The sequence below is a fragment of the Mesocricetus auratus genome, unplaced genomic scaffold, assembly GCF_017639785.1.
Source record: "Mesocricetus auratus isolate SY011 unplaced genomic scaffold, BCM_Maur_2.0 Super-Scaffold_100009, whole genome shotgun sequence".
NCBI lineage: Eukaryota > Metazoa > Chordata > Mammalia > Rodentia > Cricetidae > Mesocricetus > Mesocricetus auratus.
In genome coordinates, this window is record NW_024429193.1 from 75,412,813 (window position 1) to 75,426,972 (window position 14,160).

The 14,160-nt window shown below is 44.5% G+C and overlaps 1 protein-coding gene across 2 annotated transcripts in view; it reads left to right on the forward strand.

Annotated features, from left to right (window-relative positions):
• Rxfp1 (relaxin family peptide receptor 1) overlaps positions 1–14,160 on the forward strand; it is a 121,538-nt gene that overhangs the window by 39,337 nt on the left and 68,041 nt on the right. The window contains exon 2 of one of the 2 annotated variants that reach the window (XM_040752618.1): positions 2,388–2,525. In XM_040752618.1, the coding sequence (XP_040608552.1) occupies positions 2,388–2,525 (138 nt within the window). Of the gene's footprint in view, positions 1–2,387; positions 2,526–14,160 lie in introns of those variants that run through there. The other variant, XM_040752619.1, reaches the window with a different exon arrangement.

Sequence of the window (14,160 nt, forward strand, 5' to 3'; positions counted from 1 at the left end):
TTTCACCTTGTCTAACAAATGCGCCACTCTAGTGGAGGTCTGATGGTGTGGTGGGAGAGGCTCTGCTTGTGTAGGTATAGAAGCATGTGGGAAGGGTACCCTCCGTTCTGTCGTGTTGTGCACTGAAAACAGCTGTAAAGAATAACCTCTACTTTATCCTCAGTGTGCTTACTCTTCAGTTTCTGAACCATTCCATTCTTTCAACGGCTTCAAAACAAAGGTGTTTCCTCTAAGTCTACACTTTCTTCCAAGTATCTGTGAGACAGTTGTTATTTATTGTGTTTGCATCTTTAATTTTCCTGTTAAGCGTGTCCCTTTCCAAACCCCTCAAGGGGCAAATGATATCAGGGACTTTGTTACAATGGGTTTCTTTCTTGGGTCATCATGAGATAAAAAAGCACATTAGAGAATTCAAGAACCAATATGTAATGGCCTTTTGTTAACTGCCTTTGGTTTAAGTTGGGGTCTGGCAATGACAATTAATGTCACTGAAGTTTCAAAGTTCCCATAGTCCTCTTTGTTCTATTGTGTGCTCATAGGGTATACGTCATTAAATTTTGGATTGGTTTGGGATACTCAGAACATTCTACCATGAAAACATGATTTCAAATAGTAACTAATTTTCTATCAATCAATTAATAAATATTACCTAGTAGGAATAGAATCTCATCTAGAAGCAAGACAGTAATAGTCTGAGGCAGGAATTCCAGCAAGACTGGCTTCTAGCTCCCCAAGAAAAAGTGTGAAGAGATAGAACAGTGCCTCAGAGGTCTGGGAACTGGAGAAGGATGAGACAGGGAAGCAGGGATGGAGATGGAGGATGGGTCCGTGCGTCTCTAAAAGGTGGTGTGGTACTGAGTGGATCTAATGCTGATCTTAGTAAGAAAGCTGCATGGTGAGGTTCTGGTGAAGGATGGAACGGAACCCAGGGGAAGTGTGTCGTGTGTCTACTCTTACCCTCCGCACAACCCAGCCTGGCCCTGGCTCTTCAAGATGTTTCCACTGTCACTTCTAACTGTAGTGTGTGTGTGTGTGTGTGTGTGTGTGTGTGTGTGTACATATGCTTGTGTGTTTGTGCATGAGTGCGTGTGTGTGCACGCGCCAGTGTGTGTGCATAAGTGTGTGTGTGCATAAGTGCATGTGTGAGTGTGTGCATATACATGTGTGCATGTATGTATGTGTGCATGAATGCATGTGTGCATGTGTGTGAAATGTGTCTATTTCCACACACACACTAAACTCCATCATCTTTCAGTTGGATAGCTATAATCTCAGCATCAGCCTATCACCCACTCTGACCCTCGGAGATCTGTGACCCAGCCCCAGCAGCCAGAAGAACGTTAGGAGAGCACACGTCCTCTCTGGCTGCAGGCCCACCTCTGCTTCCTTGCTATTTAAATGAAGGTCAAAGTCTTCACTTTGCCTCCCCAGCCCCAGGTCAAGGCACGCTGGCCTGCTCACTACTCCATCACAGCCTCCGTCAGGTGCCTGGTTCTCACCCTAAACCCCCTCCCCTCCACACACACCCCGCCACCTCCGGCTCCACCTGATTCCCCTCTTCCTGCTCTCTGCTGACTCAGACCAGCTTCTCGGAGGCCTGCTATGCAGATCGGAGCAGCTAGTGTCCGTGACAGCACGGGTTTCATTTCATCTGCACCTCTCACTTGGAACTATTTATTGACCTCTTGAGATGTATTCTTCCAATGGACAGCAGCCCGTGCCCGGACAGCAGCTGGCTTTCAGCAATGCCCCAGCACAGTCCTGCCAGGGCCTCACGCTCAGGAACATCCACTACAAAAAGTGACGTGGGACACGTGCTTCTTGATGCCCTCAAACCAGGGAGGCCTGGATTCCAAGTCCATAGTAAAGATACACTAAACTCTTGATTAAAAAAAATAATAAAATCTGAAGGCTTTCTATAGAAGACTGTACTAGAACTGAAAGTTAAAGTATAATTAAAAGGGGGCTGAGGAAATATTTCTAGAGTTGACAGCTGGACACACGGCTTTGGCAGAATGCTTGCCTAGCATACGGTAGGTCGGTAGGTCGTAGGTTCAATCCCCGCCAGTTTGGCACTCATAGAGGGATGGGACGGTGGACAAAGAAAGAGAGGCTGGCCAGGGAATCCTAGGGAAAGAAGCTAGTGAGAGCATCCTAGTGAGCAGCCGTAGCCATGGCAGATGGTAATGCCAGGTCTCTGCACTAACGAGACCAAGGGATACGTGTGTGGGAACTGTGAGGGGGCCTGCCTGTGGTGCCAGGTTCCTATTAACCTTGTCCAAATGTCCTCTCTCTCTCCCTCTCCCCCCCTCTACCCTCTCTCTCCCTCTTCCCCCCTCTCCCCCCTCTCCCTCCCTCCCTCCCTCTCCCCCTCTCTCTCCCCCCAGTCGCTCCTGGGAGTGCACAGAATGTCAGCTGTCCCCTCGGCTCCTTCCCCTGTGGGAACATCACCAAGTGCTTGCCTCAGCAGCTCCACTGCAATGGTGTGGATGACTGTGGGAACCAAGCTGATGAGAAAAACTGTGGTGAGTGGGGAGCTGGGTCACAGCCAGCCAGGCCTGGCCACCGCCACCAGAAAGAGAACCAGATGCAGAGTCCGCGCTGAGAGTTGATTTGCTTTAATAACTACTTCGTGAGGTGATCAGAATCGGCCCAAGACACCCCAAGACCAAGTTCTCTGCACAGAGGAGATGTGTTTTCCCAGAGGGAAGGAGGACAGGGAATAAGAGACAAAGGCAGGAGATAGAGGGTGAGGGGGAAGGAAAAAGGAGCAAGGGAAAGGGGCAGAGACGTTTTCCCTGGAGGACTAAGGACTGCCTCTAGATAGGGAGGGGACAGGTGTGAGCCATAGGCAAACGGCAGTGTAGGTAGAGATCTCACGTACCCACAGCACTGAACATCCCATGAGGTCATCGTCGTCCCATTTCAGCAGGAAATAATTTTGAGACTACTACACCCCCCTTTCCCTGCTGTTGATATTACAGGGTAATTTACACCTGTAAGGGTTAGTTTTCAATTATTTAGGGCTAGGATTGGAAGGAGGCATTGAGACTTGGGCATCTCTTTCAGGTAAGTATAGGGTTTAGGTGATAGATATGCTTAGGATAGGATATAGGGAAATTATAATTTGTTTAACACTTATGTGTATATGCTTTCTATATGCTTGAGACAATTTAGTTTGTTTCAAGTCTAAATCTTTTCTTTAGACTAAAAGGGGAATTGTAGAAAGAGATCTCACATACCTGCAGCACTGACCATGCCCATTTAGGCGTGGTCACAGGTATGTTGGGGAAGGCAGAGATACAGGTCAAGGAAGGAGGGGTCACTCTCTCTCTTGGGGCTCCGGTGGATGCCAGAGACAAGCAGAATACTGATTACAGTTCTCAGCTTCTCACGTAAGTGATTTCTCCCTAATAAAATAGCATAAGACATCCCTACACTGTGTATGGGTTATAAAGGGAAAAGGGGAAACCCCGTGTTAGGATGAGTCAGTTTGATTGGACAGGTTAATTAGGTGAGTCAAAGGGGGGCTTTTGATCGCTGGACTTCTATACTTTGGTAGCTGGACCTTGGTGGTCAGCCTCAGGAGAAGGAAGTGCCAAATAAGGGAATAGCCCTGGTGGCTAGCTTTAGGAATGCTTAGCAAGGCAGAAGGAATGGGGGAGAAGGGCAAACATACCAGAACCATGTTTGCCATGCTTGGCCCTACTGGAGTCCTCTGCCTCCCCAGTACTGTTACTACAGTGATGAACAGTCACATCCAGCCCCACCATCCTATAGGTAACAATGTCACCCTCAGTATTTCAGATAAGCAGTTGTTCGGCACATTCAAGTTGCTTTAAGCCAAGAAACCTGCAGAGCTCAGGGTGTCAAAACGGAGACTAGGGTTTCCAGAGACTGAATCTAGAAACTGCATGATGCATGCTTTTGAGGACACTTCTGAACCGCTGTGTGCCTCAGTTTCCCCGTTTTGTAGAAAGGTTTAACGATTGCACCTACACAATGAGACTTTGGGAAGGTAAGGGATCAGGAAAGTGTCAGGCAGAGGACCAGGTCTCACAGGACTCCCTTAACACAGCCAGGAGGAATGCAACAATCCCTGAAAAACAGAACTCTCTTAATATAGCCAGGAGGAATTCAACAATCCCTGAAAATGAAAGTAGGTCAGGGAGGCTTTCTTGTCCCAGCAACGACTGCCCTACTGCCCCGTAAAGCCAGGGAGAGAGGCTGTTGGCCAAGTCCAATGTTTAGGACGACAGCTTGCAGTTGATGCTTTTGTTCAAATTTCTGAAACTTTAAAGTATAAATTTATCAAAACAACTTGAATGCCCTAAAGCTGGTTCACTGCAAAAAAGGAATCTGTTCATCAATATGCAAGTTAATAGTATTCTCACTTGTGGGAAAGCATGGTACTATTTTTGGAAGACGGAAACGTAGCTACAATGTTAACATTGGGTTCACTGTGTAAATGATAAGCCTGCGGGAAGCCATTCCAGTTTTACAAAGCACCACCCTAACGAATTCAGCTTCCTTTACAAACAGAACTGGAGGGAGACAAAGCCTAAAAACCTCCAATCTGTGTAAACTTCATCCAGTTTATATCATAGAACTAATGTTTGAGCCTCGAGAAAAAGGTCATTTCTTGTAAATGAATCTTATAATCACAAACCTAAGTCATCTTCATGAAGGGGTATAAAGTCGCTATTGTCATCCGACTCCTTGCATGTGGGACTTCAATAGACAAGCAAAGGGCTAACAACAGTTCTCAGTTTCACTCCCTAAGCCTCCTCTGTCTGAGCGTCTCACCTGGGCTAAGATGCCAAATAGCAAACTGCAATTTCTCTTATTTAGTGACAATTATCACCTGTTTGATTACCATGCCCCGTGGACAGAACAGAAGCTGGATTTAGGCAAGCGGTCGGTCACTGAGCCACGCCCTCCACCTTCAAGGTTTTAGTTTGGTCTGGTTTGGCTTGGCTTTGCTTTAATTTGATTTGATCTGATTTGGTGTTTTGTTTTGTTTTGTTTAATACCTTTCCCTGATTGTATTTTCATAACTTCTCAGTTTGGAATACTCGCTCTACATAGGTAAGTACATCAAATGTAGATTCTTAAACTAATGAGCGAAAAGCACACTTACCTTTGAGTGAGCAGACAGCAAACATTTAAAGAATAGCATTTGCAAAAATAACCAAATATCACACTGTTCTTAAAAATTAAAATGTAGCTGTGACCTGCATGCCGGCAGTCCCTTCCCTCTGCTCCTGCTCGCTATCTGGACACAGTCCTAGGTGGAGTCCCAGTGGGGGGGAGGGTTCCAGGAAGCAGAAGCCTGTCTCAAATTCACCAGTAAAAGCAGGTCTTCAGCATAAAAGAAGCTCTAGCTTTAGTGGTACTCTCCAAGAACCCATATTAAAGACTAAAGACAATAATAAACATCAGTCCTTGTGGTGATAATCTTTAGTCAGGCACTTTCCTCAGGACTCCCCAGTCAACAGCTTACACAAAGACAGTAAGGCTTTGAACACAGCTGGCTCCACCTCCAAGGCTCTACCTCAATGCTGCCATGGAGGGTGGAAAACGACCCTTCTTCTCCATGTCGGAAAATGGGATAAAAGGGTGCCTATGGCCACAGGCCGATGAAAGGGTTCAGGGAAGGCTGGAGACACAGGTTAGCACTCAAAAACACTTGCTATCCTTGCAGAGGTTCCAAGTTCAGTTCCCTGCACCCATGTCAGGTGCCTCAGAACCAGCTCCAGCTCCAGAGGGTGTGACTGCTTCCAGGGCCAACACACACACACACACACACACACACACACACACAGAGAGAGAGAGAGGGGGGGGGGCGCGGAGAAAATCTGTTTAAGAGGATTAAATGAGATGCTACATGGCACGTGTTTTGCAGAAGACAGATATAATGCATTTGTGCCCCCCCCACCCCGCCCTGCCCACGCTGGTGTGTGAGAATCCTACCCTCTGCCATATTGAAACATTAACTCTGATCAGACCTCTAAGATATCCAAGTACAAGCTGCTGCTGTCTGTCCATGCCAGTGTAAGCTGGAACGCTCAGGAAGGACATAAGAATTTCATCACCATCTGTAGAACCAGGTGATTAAAAGCTAGGAGCTCAAGTTATTTCTGCTCCTCGTTGTTCTAACTCCCCTAGCCAGCTGTGGTTTTTTAGTTCTTCCCTTTCTGGTATCTGGATAATTTATGCTCCCAAAAGCTGCTCACTTTTAAGACATCCGTATTTAAATGCTTAATGCTAATTAAATTAAACCAGAAATTTGGTCCTTTTGGAATATATAAACTTCATGAATATTCGATGAAGCAGTATTAGAGCCATTTCCAACTATGTAAAAATGTTTTAGCCTGTATGGATGAGATGAATCCATGATTGTTTTCACAATTAAAAGTATATTTCAAATCAAATGTCCTTTTTTAGTGGAAGAGGACATTCTTCAATAATCAGAGAAAAATTCAAGATAAAACTTAACTCAAGCTTCCAGCATTCAGGAAGATCTCTGCTTGCAGACCAGTATGGCCAATAGTTACAATGACTAGTATTATCAACTTGACAGGATCTAGAATCATCTGGGAGAAACACCTCCGGGAACATCTGTGAGGGGGTTTCTAGATGGGGTTAAGTGAGGTGAAATCACCCATCCTAAATATGGAAAGCATCCTTCCATGCCTGAGGCTCCAGCTACATGAGGAGGAAGTGAGCTGTGGGCAAGCTCTGACCTCTCTGTTTCCTGAATAACATTACAATATGACCAGCTGCCTCGGACTCCTGCTGCTGAGTCCTGCCCCACCAAGTTGGATTGCACCCTCAAGTTGTGAGCCAAAAGAAACCCCTCCTTCTTTAAATCGCCTTTGTTATATTTTGTCATATCAGTGAACGTTGAAGGGAGCTGACACAGGAGCTAGAGAGATGGCTTAGCAATTAAGAGCACTTGCTGCTCTTCCAGAGGACCAGAATCTGACCCTAGTGCCTGCTTCAGGAGGCTGCAACTGCCTGTAACTTCAACTTCAGGAAATCTGGCTCCCCCTTCTGGACACAGACAGACAGGCAGGCAGGTAGGCAGGCAAGCATGCACGCAGGCATTTTTTTTAAGTAGCTATTACAGAAAACAGGTGCCGGGAAGTGGCATCTTTGCTGTGATAAATATGATCTTATGATTTATCAGCTTTTAAGACTGGTTTTTTGGAGGAACGTGGAACAGTTTTCAGGTACAGATAAGGAAGTCCTAGAATACTGTAAGAAGAGCTTAATGGACCAGTGTGATGGGAGTTTGGGAGACCAGAATGCCAAGGGAAAGGCAAATAGGAGGCCCAGCTCCTGAGGTTTCAGGAAGAACTAGGCTAGAAGTCATTTTGGAAAAGATTCTGGCTTCATTCTGCCTGTGTCCTCATCTTAACCCTGATCAAGCCTCTAAGACATCCAGGTATGTGTTGCTGCTGTCTGTCCATGCCAGAGTCGTCTGGAACACTCAGGAGGGGCATCAGAATTTCACCACCATCTGTAGAATCAGGTGATAAGAAGTAGGAGTGCTGCTGAATTCCACAGTGATGAACGTTTTCATTAAGCAATGGAAATTCCAAAGCAGCAGAGCATTCAGGCTGTGACATGACGACCGATCACTGTCTTACCCAGATCTACAGTAAGAGAGAGAAGAAAGATAAGGAAACTCTAAATCCAGCAAGGAAAGGAGTTTGGGATTGTGGACAAAGACTGTGTGGTACATAAAAAGATTGGCACCGTAAAAGATTAAATACCATGTTCTGCAATGGGACAATAGGAAAGGTGCCCTAAGCAAGATCCTACTCCATGAAGCCTCCAGTTTGTAAAACACTAATTAATTTGGAAAGGGAGGAGCCTAAACTAAGAACACTTGGTTCCTTGTTCAGAAGTATTCACTAAAAGAGTTACTCAAGGGTCAGCAGCACACAGCAGTGGCTGCAACTGTGGTCCAAGAGAACCGGACTACACCTGGAGCTGACAGCAAATCACGGTAGCAGCATCTATGTGGCACCGACTTTACAGGCATGAAAGATGCAATAGTGAGGGAATCGTGTGGACTTGCAGCAAGGTCCTCAAGAGAGAGTCAAGCATCTAACATGTGCTAGGGTTGGAGTCCTTGCAAGGAGGTTCTGAAAAGCAATTGCATGAAGCAGGAAGGGTAGAGCAGTAGAAACTCCAGGATGTTGAGGATGCCAGGACCATGGGTGTTCTCTAAAGAGAGCTGCAGATGGAGAATAGTGGCAGCCCAAGAAAGAGTATGCATACTGCAGGTGGCAGAACTCTAGATGACTACATCAAAAGTCCCAGTGGCCAGCAAGATTGGATGATTTCCGCCCTGGGCTTTGGTCTGCTTCGGTTTGCTCTTGCCTAGCTCTACCCTCATTCTTCCCTGTTGGAACAGGAATGTTTAGTCTGTACCACTGTATATTAGAAGTACATGGGACACACACACACACACACACACACACACACACACGAGCTCACAGTTAAGAAATTGTCTTGAGTCTCAGATGAGACTTGGGTTTTGGACTTTAAACCATGTTGAAACTGTTAAAGACTATGGGTAACTTTTGCAACTGGACTAAATGCACTTTTCGTTATTAGACAGTCATGAGTCTCTGAGTACAAAAAAAAATGGAAGGTGTGACTTCAGAGTGATATGTTTGTGTGTCGGGCTTACAAGAGATAGACTCGAAATAATGATCAACGTTGGTTATGAACTTGAAAGGATCAAGAATTACCAAAGAGGAAAGTTTCTAGGTAGGTATGTGAGGTGGTTAAAATGGAGCTCACTAAAGTAGAAAGATCCACACTAACTGCGGACACCATTCCAGGGGCTGTGGCTCCAAACTCAATTATGAGGAGAAAGCGAGCTGAGCCCAACACTCACCTCTGTCTGCTTTCCGGCTGCAGATGTAGGTTAACCAGATGTCTTAAATTTCTGTCATGCCTTCCATGCCACAGTGAGTTATACCCTTGAACTGTGAAACAAAATAAACTCTGACTTCTTTAAGCTATTTTTGTGGTATTTAATTCAAACAATAAGAAAAGTAACTAACACAATAACCAAATATGAGGAATAAAATACCTAATACAAAAATCAGAAAACATACTAACCCATTGAATATTTCCATGTGCATAATTCAAGAAAAATACATTTAGAATCTTTCGGGTGAATTCATGGGAATCCCATTCTTTCTAAACATTTAATTAATGTAGAGATTACATATGTAATTTACTTAGATAGAAAAGCATATTTCTCCAAGTTCCAGTATTTAATAGTTCCCATATAATTTTTGTATTTTTACCATGTTTCACTAATGCAGTTTTCATCTCTCCTGAGACTTTTCACAAACACAGTCTAAGTACAAACCAAAAAAAAAAAAAACAATCTGAAGTCATCAGAGTGGGAATTTGGTGTGGCCACTGCAAAGCAGAGAAAGAGAACCCTTTCTTTTTTGAGATTGAACTACCAGACACTTTGAGAATGTGGCAGCATAAACACTGAGGGAATCTGATTACAAAATGTTGTCAGTTCTCATTTAGAAATCACGTATGTTCGTTTCAAACCGAGTGCCAATTCAGTAGTAAAAGTGTAAATTCAAATTAACATCAAATTCTTGGGTGAGTGCTGGGGTTGGAACCCTGTGACAGAGCTTTTGCCTAGCAAGTGCCAGGCTCTGGGATTGATTACCTTACATGGACCTATCAGATCAATTCACTACAACTAGATTTTCACTTGAAAAGGCTCTGCATTTCCAACGTTTCCTCATGTTTTGTAAGTAGAGCCAATACAGAGTGCCCGCCTCTCACTTCAGCTACACCACCTCGTTTGATGATAGGCTGAATGCTCTACTATGGAGACCAAATCCTCTATAGACCAAATCATCATGCCTGTCATTGCTAGACTTGTTCTTTGAACATCTCTCACCTCCTCTACACCTCTGTAGTGTCATCCACAGAAAAGGAGTGAAGACATTTTGGTCTGTTTCCACATTAGCACTTCTGCAAGGCAAAGAGAAATGGCATGAAATCTATTCTAGTGATGTATAGTAGTGAGAAAATGGCCAGCAAAGTTTTCTGTCCTCCTAGGACCTAAGAATGTGACCTTATTCAGAAGCAAAGTATCATTAGGATGGACCCCAAAATCAATGTCAATGTCCTTACAAGGAAGAGAAAATGGCCACAGAGAAGCAGTGGCCCTGGGCAGATAGAGGCAATGGCACACCAGAAGTAAGCAAGAGCCCAAAGAGGCAGAGAAGATCTTCTATAGCCTGAAGAGAAGATGCAACCCTGCTGACACCTTGAGTTTACCCACCAGATTGCACTAATTTGTTACAGCAATCAAGGCAGGGTGCAAGAAATAGAAAAAGGTAGACCCTCTGTAGACCTCAGCCCTAGTCCAGATAAAAGCAATCTGGATTTGGGTGCACTCTAGACAACATTTCCAATGAGGCATTCTAATCCTTACTGCACAAAGCATAAGCTCTCTAAAGATAAGTTCTCTTCTCAGATAGTTGTCCTACACATGAAAAACACTTTTTACTGACTACTCTGTTCTTTTATGTGATGGTCAGTTATACATAGTCACAAGGGAGGGACAGGAGAGGAATAGAGAAGATGACTCATAGTGACAGGAGACAGAGCTCCCCACACCAAAAAAGACATCAACACATTTAGGGAGCAGACAAGAGGAAGGGAAAACCTTTGACCAGAGTCCTTGGTGTGAGTTCCACAGGAAAGGGAAAGCAAATTTAACAGGCTGAGGTTGAATAACTTCAAAGGACTCCTCACTGTAGGAGTGGCCATTGGCTGCCTCTCCTCTCCATATACATGGGCTTGGATGTCTCAGACAAAGGAAGTTGTCTCCTGGGTCCATGGGTCAAATAGATGAGTTCCTTTGGCTCCAAACTGATGGTTTCATGTTTAATTGAATGAAATGCATTTTTCATTGTTAGATGGTCATGAGCCTTTCTCACATCTGTGTTCTTTGTTCCTTCTGAGAACTGTCTGGGATCTGGATAGCCAGCTGTCCCGAGCCAGAAAGGTTAGTGGCAGAGCATTACACAGAGCACATGCACACAAAAATTAGCATGGAGTACATGAGGTCTTTTTGAATTCTGTTGTGCTAGCACTCCCCTGCCTTCCTCTCCACAAGCATACTCACAGAAGTGAAATAACAAGTTATCAGTAAACAGAAGTCAGCTTTGACAGCAGTGAGAACTGCACTTTGTTTCCTGGGGAAGCTCCCGAAAAGATAAGGACTACTGCTTGTGGGATTTATGTTGCAGCTGTGCGTTCCCTTCCTGTCCCTGTAATTGATTCCTGAGAAAATCAACTAAGAAACCTACAAAGATGAGAGGTTCATTCTTGGATCACATGTCAGTTGGACCCATTCCAGCCCGTGGGTTCCAGTCCATGACTGTTGAGCCATGGCAGAGGCAGATGGCAGAGTAAAACCATTCACCTCGTGTCCAAGAAGGAAAACAAAAATAAGAAAAGATGACTATTGTCTTCCAGGCAACAAATCCGAGGCTCCACCACATAAAAAACACATTAGCATCACTCTTAGGACCAAGCCTTTAAAACATGGGCCTTTTGGGGATAGTCAACACTCAGACCTCAACAAGACCTTTCCAATTTTTACCTTAACTGCTTCTCCTTTACCCCTCCCTCTAGGCATCAATTGTTTTTTATGTATGTTTTTTATTTAAATTAGAAACATGCATGCTTCAAATGTCTATCCCCGATCCCCCCCTTCTCCCTCCACCAGCCCCACCCCCACCCCCCAGCCCAACCCCCACATCATTCCCCAGGGAGGGTAAGGCCCTCCTTGGGGGGGAATCTCAAGAGTCTGTCATTTCATTCAGGCCAGGACCTACGACCTTCCCCAGGCTGAGAGAGCATCCCTCCATGTGGAATGGGCTCCCAAAGTTCATTTGTATGCCATGGTAAACACTGATCTACTACCCAAGGCCCCAGAGATTTCTGAGGCCTCCTCACTGACACTACATTCATGGGGCCTGGACCAGTCCCCTGTTGGCCTCTTAGTCATCAGTCTGGGGTTCAAAAGCTCACCCTTGTCCAGTCAGCTGTCTTTGTGGGTTTCACCAACACGGTCTTGACCGCCTTGCACATCACTCCTCCAACTCTGTTACTGAGTTCCAGGGGGTCAGTTCAGTGTTTAGTTGTGAGTATCTGTCTCTGGTTCCATCAGTCACAGGATGAAGGTTCTAGGATGTCACATAAGGTAGTCAGCAACTTTATCATCAGGTAGGGGCTATTAATGTAGACTCTCTGCTATTACTTAGTTTTCCAGTTGGTGTTATCCTTGTACATCTCTGGGAATCTCACTAGTGTCAGCTCTCTCCTCAAAGCTATAATGACTCCAACTATTATGGTATCTCTCATTCTGGTCTCCACTATTCTTACCCTGACTCAACATTCCTGCTCCCCCATGTTTTCTTCTACCCTCCTTTTATCCCCCTCTCTTATTCCTGGTTCCCTCTCTCCTCCCCCCATGTTCCCAATATACTCAGGAGATCTTGCCTCTTTCCACTTCTCTGGGGTATAATGCATATCTCTTGGGAACCTCCCTGTTTCCCAGACTCATTGGCCCTGGGATTGTAGGCTGACACTCCCCTGGTCCATGTCTAAAATCCATATATGAGTGAATATATACATGTTTGTCTTTTTGTGACTGGGTTATCTCACGCAGGATTGTTTCTTCTAGTGCCATCCATTTGCCTGCAAATTTCAAGATTCGGTTGTGTTTTTCCGCTGAGTAGTACTCCATCGTGTAAATGTACCACATTTTCTCTATCCACTCTTCAGCTGTGGGGCATCTAGGTTACTTCCAGGATCTAGCTATTACAAATAATGCTGCTATGAACATAGTGGAACAGACATCCTTATTTTATGAATGGGAATCTTTTGGATATATGCCTGAGTCGAATTGCTAGGTCGTGTGGTAGACTGATTCCCATTTTCCTGAGGAATCTCCATACTGATTTCCAAAGTGGCTGCACAAGTTTGCACTCCCACCAGCAATGAACGAGTATTCCCCTTTCTCCACGTCCTCTCCAGCATAAGCTGTCATTGGTGTTTTTGATTTTAGACATTCTGACAGGAGTAAGATGATACCTCAGGGTTGTTTTGATTTGCATTTCCCGGATGGCTAAGGATGTTGAGCACTTTCTCAAGTGTCTCTCAGCCATTTTAGTCTCCTCTATTGTGAATTCTCTATTTAGGTCAGTCCCCCACTTTTTAATTGGGTCCTTTAGTGTTTTGGAGAATAGTTTCTTGAGTTCTTTGTAAATTTTGGAGATCAGCCCTCTGTCAGATGTGGGGTTAGTGAATATCTTTTCCCAATCTGTGGGTTGCCTTTTTGTCTTCCTGACTGTGTCCTTTGCCCTACAGAAACTACTCAGTTTCATGAGGTCCCATTTATTAATTGTCGATCTCAGTGTTTGTGCTACTGGTGTTACGTTCAGGAAGCAGTCTCCTGTACCAATTCCTTCAAGGGTACCTCCCACTTTCTCTTCTAAGAGGTTCAGTGTGGCTGGATTTATGTTGAGGTCTTTGATCCATTTAGACTTAAGTTTTGTGCGTGGCGATAGACATGGATCTATCTGCAGTCTTCTACATGACAATATCCAGTTATGACAGCACCATTTGTTGAAGATGCTATCTTTTTTTCCATTGTATAATTTTAGCTTCTTTGTTGAAAATCAGCTGTTCATAGGTTTGTGGATTAATCTCAGAGTGTTCATTTCGATTCTACTGGTCTACCTGTCTTTTTTTTGTGCCAATACCAAGCTGTTTTCAGAACTACAGCTCTATAATAGGGCTTGAAGTCAGGAATGGTGATGCCTCCATATGTTGCTTTGTTGAGCAGGGTTGTCTTGGCTATCCTGGGTCTTTTATTTTGCCATATAAAGTTGAGAATTGTTTTTTAGGCATCAATTGTTAATGCTGTATTTTATTTGGAAATACCCCTAGGCTCTGGAGAGACCATTTTTTAATAGTTTTCTTGGGTTTTCTTACCTTCTTGGAAGTATTTGGTTTTATCTAATAACAGTTGTGACTAGATTATCTTGTATGTTTGAGTAGTTGTGTGTGCAGACACAATAA